The following is a 14,620-nucleotide window of genomic DNA, read 5'->3' as shown; positions in this document are numbered from 1 at the left end:
GAGCAGTTATGGCTGCTCTCAGTCCTGCCTTCAGAGGCCCCGCTTCTCAGTGTCCCAGCAATTGCTGCAAGTACCTCTGAGAGAAAGCTGCCCTCGAGTTCCGACCATTGCCAGACAGTCCCGCTTCTCCCATATGAGTCTGGGTCCCCAGAGACTCGCCCGGAACTGGAGCTCAGAGCCTGAGACTCCCTCCCAATTGAAAAAGACAACCACGCCCTCAGCCACCAGCCCACTCTGCGTGCGCCTCTGTACCTTAGTATTTTACTTCCGCATCACACCTCCTCTGAGTCTCGGTATGCTTTTCTTTTTCCTTCTAGTTGTAGAATTTCCACTCAGCCAGCCTTCCTGTGGTTCTGGGTGATGTCCGTTTCGCCTTTTAGTTGTATTTTTGAAGTTGTGCGAGGCAGCAAACTCCGGTGTTTACCTATGCCGCCATCTTGGTTTCTCTCCTCCTCCACCTTCTTTCATCCAGTCCCCCAAACCCTCTCCCCTCTGACAGTTGTCAGTCTGTTCCATTTATTGATGCCTCTGTTTCTATAAAAATCCTGGTTTTCATTAAGCTTACATTCTAGTAGAGGGAGACAAATCAGAAAATCAATAATCAACAAACCATCCCTAGCCAGTTTGGCTCAGTGGATAGAGTGTCAGCCTGCGGACTGAAGGGTCCCAGGTTTGATTCCGGTCAAGGGCACATACCTCGGTTGCAGGCTCCATCCCCAGTAGGGGGCTTGCAGGTGGCAGCCAATCAATGATTCTCATTATTGATGTTTCTGTCTCTCCCTTTCTCTCTGAAATCAATAAAAATATATTTAAAAATATCAACAAACCAATTATATGCTATGGTAGAAGGTGATAAGTATTATCAAAAGAGTAAGGCAGGGTAAAGGGGGACAAAGTCTAGAAGTGGAGAGAAGGTTGAAATTAAATATAAATATGCACACATATATACAATTAAATATACAGTATGTACAATTAAATACGCAGTACTAGTATGTGCAATTATATATATGTTAAACAATTAAACAAATGTCCATGCCATCTTTACTTTGGAGATCTTTCACAATTTGTCCACTTCCCACTGTCTCTCAAAACTAGACTGCTATTTTCTTCTCTTAACACTGTTTACCCTGTGCTCCTGCCATGCTGACATGTTTAAGGCTCCGCAAACACTGTACTCTCCTGAGCTTCTTACATCTTTGATGTAAACTCTCTGAACCAACCCCCTCCCAATCCCTCATACACCAAATTTTCATCCTGGTGATGCCATACTCATCGTTGGAATCCTCCTCCAACACGTCTTCTCTCTGAGACTCCACCTGCTATGTCCAGGGTCCCAGGTGCCCTATCCCACTGCTGTGAATAATCTGTTTCCTGTCTGTCCTATGCATTATAAGGACCATCTTGAACTTAATAGTCATGTTTTATTACTTTCCATATCATCCTCATTTAGCTTTATAAACACATAGTGCAAGGTGTTTGATCATTGAATCATTGATAATATTCGTGCAAAATGAGCATTAGCATTTCACAGTGTTGTTGTTTTTACCCCTTTCTTTAATCTTTAAAGGGTATGTCAGCTTTTCATACCTCTAAGTGCTTCACTCTACTGCTTAAAAACAAAGAACACCGTGACCCCATACAGAACAAACTATGATGACAAAAACCACAACACTGCCTCTTTGGGCACTTAAAGTCTTGACATACTTATTTTCTTTTAAAAAAAAGAGTACCTAGGATAAATTCAAGTGCCTCAATAAGTCAACTGCAATGCTTGGAGCAACTGGAAAAAAGGGGGGTATTTGGTCAATGTAGCCAAAATACCTTTTTTGGTATAGTGCCTTTGGAACAGTGCCTTTGGTATAATGGTAACATTGACAGTGAAGGTGATGATGCAAATAATGCAAAAATGGCAGTCTATTCTGGGGCATGTCACTTTTTCATAAAGAAAGGCATCAGATAAGGATGATCATGAACTCTATGAAAGACCCAATAAATGTTGTAGAGGGGAATTCAGCGTCAAAGAGAGGTAGGACATTTGCATTCCAGTTTCTTCTGACCCTGAGAGTTTATGATTCCATGACAGAATGAAATGGTTTCTTCACTTGGATTTTCATTGCCACAGGAATCCCCCTATGGGGCTCTGAAGGCAGCAGAAAGAAGATACATGGCTATGGGAAGGAATATCAGCACAATGACCGATTTCATCCTGTTGGGATTTTCAGAGCATGCGGAGCTGCAGGTTTTCCTCTTTGTGTTGTTCCTGGGGATCTATTTCATGACTCTGGCTTGGAACCTGGGTCTCATTGTCCTGATCAGGATGGAGTCGCACCTCCACTCCCCTATGTATTTCTTCCTTGGTAACTTGTCCTTTGTTGATATCTCATACACCTCTTCTGTAGCCCCTAAGATGCTCTGTGACTTCTTTAAGGAGCGGAAGACCATCTCCTTTGTGGGTTGTGCTGCCCAGTTTTTCTTCTTTGTTGGGATGGGAGGCACTGAGTGCTGTCTCCTGGCAGCCATGGCATATGACCGGTATGCTGCCATCTCCAACCCTCTGCTCTACACAGCACTCATGTCACCTACCACCTGTGTGGGGATGGCCATTACGGCATACACTGGAGGATTTCTCACTGGATTAGTCCAAACTAGTTCCATATTTCAGCTTCATTTCTGTGGGTCGCGAGTCATGAACCACTTTTTCTGTGACCTACCACCCCTGCTGGTCTTATCTTGTTCCAGTACCTTCCTCAGCCAGGTGGTGAACTTTCTGGTTGTGTGTGCAGTTGGTGGGACATCAGCCCTTGTTGTCCTGGTTTCCTATGGCTATATCATTGCTGCTGTTATGAACATCCATTCAACCCAAGGGCGGACAAAGGCTTTCAACACCTGTGCCTCTCATATGACCACAGTAATTCTCTTCTATGGCTCTGGTCTCTTCTCATATCTCCATTCTAGTGCTGGATACTCTCGGGACCGAGATAAGGTGGTGTCCATCTTCTACGGAGTTGTGATTCCCATGCTGAATCCTATCATATATAGTTTGCGAAACAAGGAGATCAAAGATGCATTGAAAAATCTCAAGAGAAGAAGAAGCAAATGTCTTTTATGGGTCTTATAGTTCCTTGAGTTAAAAAATCTTAAATTTTTCTACATGTATATGTGTATAGACATAATAATGACTCACAGAATCTGAAAAATAAATTAAAGAAGCTATTTCAAATAAGACCCCTAACCTACACTCCTACTGCATAATTAGGCTCAACAAAAGTTTGTTTTCTTGCCTTTACTTTTCTTGCCATGGACCTATAGAGTTTTAATCTTGGTCATCTGCAACAGAAAATAAATATGCTTTTTCATGACATTCTTTAGCTTTATGGCATCAGATGGTAGGTTCAGGATATCATGCCTTAGAGCCAATTAGGACATGGCCCCAGGACCACAAACATTCAATAGAGACTGCTTTATAATACAACACTACTCATATCAATCCATTCACCACTTGGGACAAATTTTAAGTTTCCCTTGCCATGATTCCTACTTATTCAAGGGTTGATGCTGACCAGGAAGGCTGACTCTGGATTAAAAACCCGAGAACCCTAAGTGAGTTGGGTTCAGCAATGGATACTCAGAGCCAGAAGAGCAATAGAGTACCTGTAAACATGTGGGAGAAGAGCCAAGGATCACACCTCTGGAATCATCAAGTCTCCTGGGGCCAGAAATAGGAACCAAACCCATCAGATCCAAAGCTGTAAAGTCACAGTGAGAAAAGAGCAGATATAAAAGCAAGTGAGAAGACCTAGAGGATAGAGGGCCATGAGGTTAATTTTCATGGCTGAGCCTCCTGGTGACTGGGTGTGACCACCTGGTTGAAGGCATTGGGTCAAAAAAGAGACACTTCCCTTAGAAGCTTTGATTCCATATCTGTTTTCTTGACCAGTTCTCACTCTCAGCCTTGTATGGATATTTGACTCATTTACTCTCCTCATGACCTCCAATTGACTTCCACTTTATATGCTAGACTTGGATTCTGTCTGCTGTATCCCTGGAATTTGAGTCCCATGATTCTGACATCCTTGCCTTCATCTTCATGCACTATCTTAGAAGAAAGGGCCCACGATCTGAGAAAGGTCATGAACCGAGGTAGGATAACCAAGTTGCAAGAGTTTGCAGCAAAACTGAATGTGAATTTTAAATGGTCTGATTCTATTTTATAGGCTGGTTCTTGAACGTTTCTGAAGTTCTGCTTCTTTAATGTGTATATAAATCCTGGTGAGTTGTGACAGCCATCCCTAAGTCATATCAACTTTAGCTATAAACTATTCTGCCTCAATCTTTTTTTTTCAATTCATGCTGTTATTTGATTTGTGCTCTGAACACTTGGATAAGAGTTACTCCAATATGTTCCTATGCCATCCTCTATTTAACCTATCAACACCTATGATAGATTATGAAATGTTATTATTTTTTCTTGTGTAGCTATCTGTCTTCTCCCTAAGTTGTTAACATCCTTCTCTAAACTGCTTTTTATTCCTTCCCCAAAACATAGGACATGACTGGAGCAAACTATATGCTTAATAAATATTTGTTTAATCAATGAATAAAAAATCCAAATTCACTTGACAAATGATTTAGAGATTTTTATGCCAGGCACTTGTCCAGTGATTTAAAAAAATTGTATTTTAATTCTTTAACATCTGCACACCTTAATTGTTAAAAATTAAAACATTATAGATAAGAAAATTTCTCTTTTGACCATAACCCTCAATTTCAATCTGGACTCCCCAAGAGGTAACAATTATTTATGTTGGTATGTAAATTGACATATTTTTTTGTATATAAATATTTACATATGTTTTAATTGAAAATATTTAATACTGCTTTATGTGGCTGTATGTGTATTTACATAATGGTATTGTACTGAATATTCATTTTATACCTTGTTTTAAAAAAATAAATACTATTTCTTGGAGCTCTTTTTTTTTAAAAAAAAAAATCTTACCTGAGGATTTTTTTTGTTGATTTTTAGAGAGAGTGGGAGGGAGAGAGAGAGACATACAGAGAGAGAAACATCAATGTGAGAGAGATACAATGATTGGTTGCCTCTGGGAGTCTTAAAAAAATTGTATTTTAATTCTTTAACATCTGCACACCTTAATTGTTAAAAATTAAAACATTATAGATAAGAAAATTTCTCTTTTGACCATAACCCTCAATTTCAATCTGGACTCCCCAAGAGGTAACAATTATTTATGTTGGTATGTAAATTGACATATTTTTTTGTATATAAATATTTACATATGTTTTAATTGAAAATATTTAATACTGCTTTATGTGGCTGTATGTGTATTTACATAATGGTATTGTACTGAATATTCATTTTATACCTTGTTTTAAAAAAATAAATACTATTTCTTGGAGCTCTTTTTTTTTTAAAAAAAATCTTACCTGAGGATTTTTTTGTTGATTTTTAGAGAGAGTGGGAGGGAGAGAGAGAGACATACAGAGAGAGAAACATCAATGTGAGAGAGATACAATGATTGGTTGCCTCTGGGAGTCTGCAAATGAGGTACGTGCCCTTGACTGGAATTGAACCCAGTACCCTTCAGTCTGTAGGCCAAGGCTCTATCCACTGAGCCAAACTGGCTAGGGCTCTTGGAGCTCTTTTTATGCTCTACATAGAAATATACCTCAGTCTTGTAAATTGTTTCATAGAATAGATACACCAAAACTTACATACCTCTTCCTGCATTGATGGACATTTAGGTAATTTCCAGGTTTTGCTAATTTATTACAATAGTGCTGCAATATCCATGTGTGTGCATCCCTCTTCATGCTAATATGCAATGATTATGGTAGGAACTGAGAAGTTGAATTGCTGCTTATAGGATGTGGCTATTTTTAAGTTTTAATAGATATTGTCAATTTGTCTAAAGTGCCTACCAGTGTATGCTCCTGTCAGCCGTGTGCTAGGGCACGTACCTCCTCATACCCTTGATGAAGGATAACATCATCCAAACCTTTCTTCCCTACCTGATTGGCTCTTTTTAAAGAAAGGAGCAAAAGTAGGTTTACAACAGTTGTGAGTATGCAAAACACAGTTTATTCTTGTATTATTATTTATTAAATATTGTATTATTTTCCATAAAACAACTACAAGCCTACTTTTGCCCCACCCTGTATGTACTCTTTTAATCCTTGAAATGACCTTGCTGAACAGGGTTGGGTATTGTTTTCATTTACACATAATGTCCTACATAAAGGCTCTTTATACACTTTTTTTTTTAGTTCTCACAACCACATTATGAGATAGGTGTTTTAACCATTTTTATCTAAGAGGTGAGATATGTAAGGCTCAGGAAGGAGGTTAAGTAACATACACAGGTACACACTAACTCAGGGAGATCCTGAGTGTGTATCTACATGACATCAAAACCATTAATTGAAAATACATAATCTCACACAAATGCTTGGCATCATCAAGAGAAAAAGAAAAATGTATTAAAAACTATGTGTGGTGCCAGGTGTGTATTTGAAATATCAGGGGGACCACTTTGTAAAGTATATGATTGTCTAACCAACATGCTACACACCTGAAACTAATACAAAATAATATTGAACATCAACTGTAAGTGAAAAATAAAATTAAAAAAGAAAAATACATTAAAGCAAAGTTGATCAAAACTATTACCTCAAGTCAGCATGATTTAAGTATATTAAGAGAAAGGAGAATAGACTTCTCCTATACAGTAAGGGTTAGTTTCAATAAGATCATCATTTAAGTTACATATCAGCAATAAGGAGCTGTAAACCCCAAGGGGGAAAAAAAGACCTACTAAGAAGGCCTCCTGCTGGCTAACTGGGCTCAAATTAAAAAACAACAACAACACAGAGCTTAGCTGCCATTTTTGCACAGGGGCCTCTTACTCAAACTGCACTTCAGGGAGAAGCCTGCACTGAAACTGCCTGCCACTGCACTGAACTGCCGGCCTGCATTGTACTCCTGCCAGCTGTGCCAATCCTTAGAGAGGTTCCTGAATCCTATTTCAACCAATAGGATTGAGGTTTTTCTCATCCAATCAGAGCTGTGCAGCTCTGACCAATCAGAGCGGATCAATCAGGACAGTGCCTTTGGACCAATCAAATTGAGATTTAGAGTCTTCATTTGCATGAGGATGGACCAATCAGGGACCAGGGGCAGGGGACTTCTGCCCAAATAAGCCAGCCCCACTCGGGCTTAGGGAGCACACTTTCTACGGAAGACTTAAGGCTGCGTTTCCCTGGCAAGAGTTGAAATACCAAAGCGGTCTTGCTGGAGCAGAGCAACCTGCAGAAGCATAATGGACCATGGCGGAGTGGAGCAGAGCAGAATGGAGCTGAGCAGAGCTGCCTAGCCTGAAAGGAGCCTGGCCTCAGGGCTGCCTGGCCCCGGAGCTCTTCAACAGCCATGCTGTTTTCACAACCATGACGCGGCACTGTTGAGCGGTTTGCACTGAATAAAGTTTACTTTTTCATCACACCCCAAATTGGGGATTCCTGTTGATGTTGAATTGGCACCAATGACCATCGGTTGTCAGAGCTTTATTTAAAACGCATTATTCAAAAATTTATTTCTCAGTGGAATAATTTTATAAATGGGTTTATTCCCAAATGACTAACAAGGAAGAAACCAAAATGTTAAAAACAGAACTGAATAATACTCTCAAAAGGTAACAAAAGTAAGGAGGATCCATCTCAGTTACAGCAGATACATCTATATTCAGATTAAAGAAACCATCAGCTGTGCTGTAGGCTTTGATGAATAAAAACAGTCATGAATGGCAAGTATGAAGACATTGGGGTCCAGGAGGGAGATAACCCCAAGCCAGATAAGAAGAGATTTAGCACAGAACACTGTATCAGCTTCCACAATGAATTGTTTATACTGGAGGATTTTGCTCTCAACTGCTTTCTCATTAACAATTCTTCCATTGACCTTGTGAATTGTATCATTGGTCATGGAAACATGAAATCTTTCTACATTGGCTGCTGAGAAGTTTCGAGTAAAATTTGTGCCCCATCTGTAGCAAGAATTTAGGTCACACCAGCTTGTGCTTTTATTCTCATTCCTGGCTAGAGTCTGCATCACTACTTTTTTCTTTTCACGGTTCTTTGAATCTGTTATCTTGTATTTTTTAAAAATATATCTTTGCAAGCTGCTTGCTCCAACATTTTGGAGCAAAGTAGAATATACAAATGACCAAGAGTTTGCTTTACCCCCCATATTGGTGTATTAGGAAGGGAAGTTGTCATGGATTTTAGTCACCAGTGTCTCTAATCTCTGCCCAGATCACACCCATCTCCCTAACCTGGAGTCATTCTAGACTTCTTCCTCGTTATTCACCCAATTCCCTCTCAACTCGCCCCCCCCACTTCCACCTCAGAAAACATTCCGATTAATGGTCCATAGACCCTGGTCTATGTTCTCTTAGAGCCGTGTACTTCCCTTTCCATGCAATGCATCATTGTTCAATGTCTGTCCTCCCATGGGACTATGGTCTCCTTGACAAACCAAGTGGTGCCTGACATGTGGTATTTGCACAGTAAATTTATGTGAGAACATTAACCATATGACTATACCTCAGAAAGTTTTTAGAGCCATCAGTGACCTCCTAGTGACTAGTCTATTCCGCTCCCCTCTTTTCAAAAGAATAGAAGCTCTGAGTGGTGAAATAATTTGCTAGTGACTCACAGCTGGTTAATTTTTCCAGCAATCTTTTCATTTGTTACACAACAGCTGGCCGTTGGTTGCCTGTCAACACATTGTCCAAAAGGAGGTGAAAAGTCCCATAAGGCAGAAGTCTGCATGGTCTGAAAACCCTTGCTTGCAGCTCTGACTTCCTCTTTGCAGGGAAATTATGCTGCTTTAGTTCTGTCTCATGACTTATGACTGGGGAAGGTTTTCTTCTTCTCATCATAATTACAAGGCCTTGGCTAGAAGAAACTGTAGAAAACACACGTGGATTGGCGATCCTTGAGCTGCGTTCCAGGTGACCCAGGGATCTGTGCAGGCCTCCTCCAAGGGGTAAACTGAGGCAGCTCCTTTGCTATGTGTTTTATATCTTAGTTTCTAATGCAAGCTTGCATTTGTAAATAAACCTTCCACTGCTAAAATTAGGTTTATGATCTCCAAATTTAATAAAATCTTCTTCTTTTTGTGAATGAGGAAATGAAAGTCTAGAGAAAAGAAGCAGTTTGCCAGAAAGTGACGAGGCCAGGACTCAAAGCCAGGCCTCCTGATTCCTAGTGTCTTCACTGTGCACTTTTGTCCACACACACTCACACATATACATACACGGACACCCATGCAAACACATACACACACATAAACACACACAGAGCCACATTCACACACTCACACTCTCACATACACACACACCATAGAAGTGACAGGGAAAGAGGGAACGCCTGGTTCTTGTGAGTGTTCTACTGCTTGGATAGTGAGTCTCCGACTTCCTCTACCCAGGATGTGGGCTTTCTTAATCTTTCTCTCTCCACCTCTGGGCACTGACCAGCTGCTCTCTTTCCCTCTCCCTGCTCTCGTCACCTCATGAGAACTGCCATTCTCCACCTTTTTTTCTGGGGTGCAGGGAGACAGAAAGGCAGGTCACATTGGAGCCTGGGCATCCCCTTGTGGAAAGAAAGTTGTTCCCCTGGAAGAAGGGTTTCAGACTTCAGTGAAGGTGTTCTTTCATTGGGAGGAGGGGGTATGATAGGAGGAAAGTTTGTTTCCCAAAACTCCTGATACCACAAAACATTTGTAGCCACTCATTATATCTATGAAAAAGTTAACTGTTCAAAATAACCACAACAGGAGAATTTGGCTGGTTGAGCTGACACATGAAGATGCTCCTCCCCCTTAGACACGAGCACAGACACAGTTCTCTGAACACAAAGATAGAGGCTCAACACCAACAAAGGGACCCCTTTGAGTGCTAGAAAGAGAGAGCTCAGAATCAGAGAAGTGAGTGGGAGCTGAAACCCTGTGGCTGAGGGCATTTCTGAGCCAGACAGAGACCTCATCACAGTGTCCTGGGGCTTCCAGTGTCCACTGGTCCTGTGTACAGTGCTCCAGGGGGGCTGCCACTGTCCTGGGAGTTAAGAGAGGATGTCTCAGCCACCACACACACATGAGAAAAACTCCAGCCACTCACCTGTGGCAAGTGGCTAGGAGGTTTGCCAACTTCCAAATCAGAATCCCAGTCTTGTGTTCACACGGATGTGAGGTTTTAATTCACGTGGATGCCAAAGCAAGAAACTAACATAAACATTGGTCCAGTGGGACCATAAGGCCTCAGCAGAGACAAATTTACCTGCAAAAAACAGGGCAAACAGCTTCTCACAGTAAACCGCAGTAGACAAGGAACTCAAGAACCATAAATTACAAACCACACAAGGAAACAAGTCACCAAGTAAGTATCAGCAGGAACAACACTGGGAGGACTGCAGGCCTTGACCTGTATAGAATAGAATATCCTTAACATTTTTGAGTAAAAGACCTGATATAGCTTTCCAAGTTGTAATTGGATTGAGGATGCATGGATCATGCCTCATGCAGACGCTGGAAAGGATCTCATCGAACCTTCTTATCTTATAGATGGAGAAACAGAAACTCAGAGTGGGGAAGTGTCTACAGTCACCCACAGGTTAGTTAGTGGCAAAATGAGGAATAGAATCCAAGTTTCCAGAATTCTAGCTCTGTGCTGCTTTTACTGTTCTGTGCTGCCCTCATTTCCCAAGGCAGAAACCAAAACCTAGTTTCAAGAGAGGAACCAGGGGAGAGGGACAGCAAGGCCTACTCAGGACCTGGGAAACCCCAGAACCAAGGTACCTAATTCTTATTAGCAAAGTTCTGATTTAGCTCGCTGATAACTAGCATTTTTAAATAAATCCTCCTATCTTCTTTTTGCATTATGCTGGCTGTCTTTTCTATTCTTCTCCTCAGTCCTACTCCTGGCTGTCAGCGTGATGAATCCAATTCTGATTGGATTGGGAAGCAATTTGCCAGTTAGGCAGTGACAAGGCAGTTTAGCTCTGTGATAGCTCCTCCTTCCTTCTGACCTCTGCCCTACCCTCCAGTCAGGCCCTGCCTGCACCCTGTGTAGGAGGATTAGCTGCAGATACTTGGCAGGGATGGAGACCAAGGTGGGTCTGGAATGAATATAGGTTCAGTCCTGCAGGGCCAGAGTCATAAATACCAACTCAGAAAGAAGGCAAAAGCTCTTGGCACATAGAAGCTCTCCCTCTGGGCTCTTATAAATAAGTCATTTATTATTTATTATGTAAGACACTGGGCTCACACCGTCTCAGATTCACCCAGGATACAATTATAGAAAATATAATTATTTTATAATATGAAGTACAAAGAACACAAGCTAGACCCAGAGTATGTGTTCAAAAATATTGAAGTAAATTCCTATAATGTTTTGGCTTCACTATTCATTGCCAAGCAGCCATGGTCTGATTTTCCAGGGATATGTTTAAGAAATACTGTCAGCTTTGTCTGCTCTATTTAACAGTAATAAGTATTGATTGGGCATCTGCTATGTACCAGATACTGCACTAGACTCTGGTAATACAATGATGAACCAAAAAACACACTTTCTTCCCATAAAGAGCTTACAGTTTACTAGAGGAGAGAATCAAACAAAAAGTCCATTAAAATAAGTAGTTAAAAATGAAAGGGATGCTAAGGAGCATACAAGAGGGACATTAACAGTAATTAATGCTCTCCACCAATTAATGTTTCATTGGGGGGTACACTCACAGAGCAAGAAATGTAAGGGAGAAAAGGAGAAAATGCGGGGAGGGAGACCAAACACATCTAAGGGGGTATATTACTGAGATGACAACAGCTTAAGGAAAAACACAGACAGTTGTCTAGTCATGCAAATGCCTTCAGACAGACCACAGGAAACCTCCGGTCCTCAAAGCAGTCCATTGTAGGAAGAGCAAATACTTGCCAGATCCCTCATATCTCTCATCTTTAATGCATCAACATTCATTGGCATGTGGGATTAAGTCCTCTGTACTTCTGGAGGAAGTTATCTAGCTCCTCTGACAAACTGCTGGAAAAGTCATACCCCAGTCCATGGCCCAGTGCTTCATCTGAGCTCACAAGTGAGGAAGCAGCCAGAGTCTCCCTGTGTTCAGAACTACTTAGGGTCTCCAGATACAATATGAGATGCCCAGTTAAATTTGAATTTTTGATAATCAATGACTATTTTCTTAGTATAAGTATGCCCCAAATATCGCATGGGACATACTTATACTAAAAATTATTTGTTGTCACAAAACTCATACACACAGACAACAGTTGGGTGGTTACCAGAAGGAAGGAGATTGGGCCGGGGGGCGGGGGGAAGAAGGGGGCAATAGTAAAAGGTAAAGGGAGTTAAATATATGGTGACATAAGATGATTTGACTTTGGGTGGTGGGCACACAATGCAATATACAGAGAAAAGCCAAGATCCTGAGATCTCCAACATGCCTTTGCTCACATTCCCATCCTGTAAGGATTGAACCATAGAGTCAGTCTAGACTAGAGATTGCAGCAAAAAGCCCAGCAAAGCTGAAGCTGATACACATTGATCTACCCAAGTTATAGAGAGTTTTACTTGCATGATTTCCTGATTTCAGTCAATCCTCTTAACAACTTCATCTATAACATAGAGGTAGATGCTGTTGTGTTTCACAGTTGAGAACCTGAAGGCTTAGGTAGAGACTCCAGAACTTGCCCAGAGTCATATATGGAGCCAGGATGTTGCCTGTATTTCAATTCTGAAACTTCTGTTTCACATCCATATTTATCATTCTCATAGCTGAGATATTTTGAGTGAATATACAAAGCAGAGCAAACTGTAGAAACCAAATAGACCCATAACCCAGCTCATGCTCTTAATTTCATACTTAGATCACAAAAAATAGTAGAGACTAGGAATATTTCAGTGGAGGACTCAAAGCTCCCAATTACACATAATTCTGGAAGATTCACCTCACCTAGCTCATTTGTTTTTGTTTTAATCCTTACCTGAGGATATTTTTCCATTGATTTTTAGAGAGAGCAGAAGAGAGAGGGAAAGACAGAGAGAAATATTGATGTAAGAGAAACACATTGATTGGTTGCTTCCTGCACGAGCCCCAACCAGGGCCTGCAACCAAGGTACATATCCTTGACCGGAATTGCACCCAGGACCCTTTAGTCTGCAGGCTGACACTCTATCCACTGAGCCAAACTGGCTAGGGCTAACTCACTTGTTTTTTACTTTAATCTACTTATGATTAAAACATACTTATGATTATTTTAGGTAAAAAAGAAAAGTGGTGGTAATTTTTACTTTGTCACTGCTCAAAGTCCATCTGAAGATCTTATTGTAAAAGAGTGAAAAACTGAATGTTAGATTGGGTTTATGTTACCCAATAACAAAACAAATATAGAAACATGCAATCTGCCAGGAATTAGCCCAGAGAGGTCAGATGCCACTCAGTTACTTCTTTTGTTCAAATCATCCTCAAAGAGGAAGTTTCATGACAGGAAAGACATGGGGATGGAGCAGTGAGGACATCAGAGAAATCCCACTGCGTTTCCAGTCCTGTTGTGTGTGAGGCCCCCTTGTCGAGCTGTTTTCAGCTGAAGCAGAACACAAGAGGCATTCTTCATACTAGGCTGATGTCATTAGGAAACCTGAGGCAGAGGGGAGGAGCTTGGCCCTAACTGCTCAGTCTCTAAGGGACTCAGCTTGGAGAGTAGATGGAAAGGAGGGATGGCTTTGAAGGCTTAGTCAGTCAACCAGACTCTTAAAAGAGCATTACATTTGACACTGGGTGATGGGCACCCAATGCAATATACAGATGATATATCATAGAATTGTACGCTCGAAACATATATACTCATATAACCAATGTCATCCAAAGAAATTTAATTTAAAAATTAAAAAAAGAGAAAATAAATAAATAAAATTTGAACCCTGGGGTGGGGGGGAAGATTAAGTCTTTGCCAAATCAGATTTCCTTCTTTAGTGCAGTGGAAGTATCACCCCAAATCACAGACTTGTATCCTCTGAACCTAAATATGGAAATGGTGAAGAGAAAAGAGCAGAAAGGGAAGAGTGGAAGAAGAGAAAAAGAATTAGGAAAATTGGGAGGGAAAAGTGTTAGTAGAGAAAAAAAATCAAATGGCTGAAGGCTGCCAAATTATGACCTAGCTTTTAATGGGAATATGCAGAATTTCACATGGGCCTTCGGTTTTTGCCCACAAGGTTAATTGGAGTCAAGAAACCCCTATGTTCCTATTTATGTGGTCAGGACACAAACAATCTGAATGGGAGAACAGTCTTTGAAGGGAAGAACTGACAAAACAACTCTATCAGGTTAGGAATTAACAGTTCAGGAAAAAAATATTGTCACTTGGTTGACTGATACCTTCTAGATTTTTCTAGAACCAAGTTTATTCCAGAGTCTATAAAAGTCATAGTTCTGTGATCCACTTAGAAATTGTTTGAGTGTAAGTTTTCAGACTGGTTTTCCAGATTTCTGCTAAAAATAAGAAAGGAAACGGTCCCTGAAAACACAGTCAGACTCTTCC

General features: G+C 40.8%; 1 protein-coding gene across 1 annotated transcript; it reads left to right on the top strand.

Annotated features, from left to right (window-relative positions):
- The first annotated feature begins 2,164 nt into the window (after nucleotides 1-2,164).
- LOC102252962 (olfactory receptor 5A1) lies at nucleotides 2,165-3,118 on the top strand. Its single transcript, XM_005862125.2, has one exon. The coding sequence runs from the start codon at nucleotides 2,165-2,167 to the stop codon at nucleotides 3,116-3,118; it is 954 nt and encodes a 317-aa protein (XP_005862187.2).
- The last annotated feature ends 11,502 nt before the right edge of the window (nucleotides 3,119-14,620 follow it).

Source organism: Myotis brandtii, unplaced genomic scaffold (genome assembly GCF_000412655.1).
Source record: "Myotis brandtii unplaced genomic scaffold, ASM41265v1 scaffold1609, whole genome shotgun sequence".
Taxonomy (NCBI): domain Eukaryota; kingdom Metazoa; phylum Chordata; class Mammalia; order Chiroptera; family Vespertilionidae; genus Myotis; species Myotis brandtii.
This window is presented reverse-complemented; position numbering and strand designations above follow the sequence as displayed.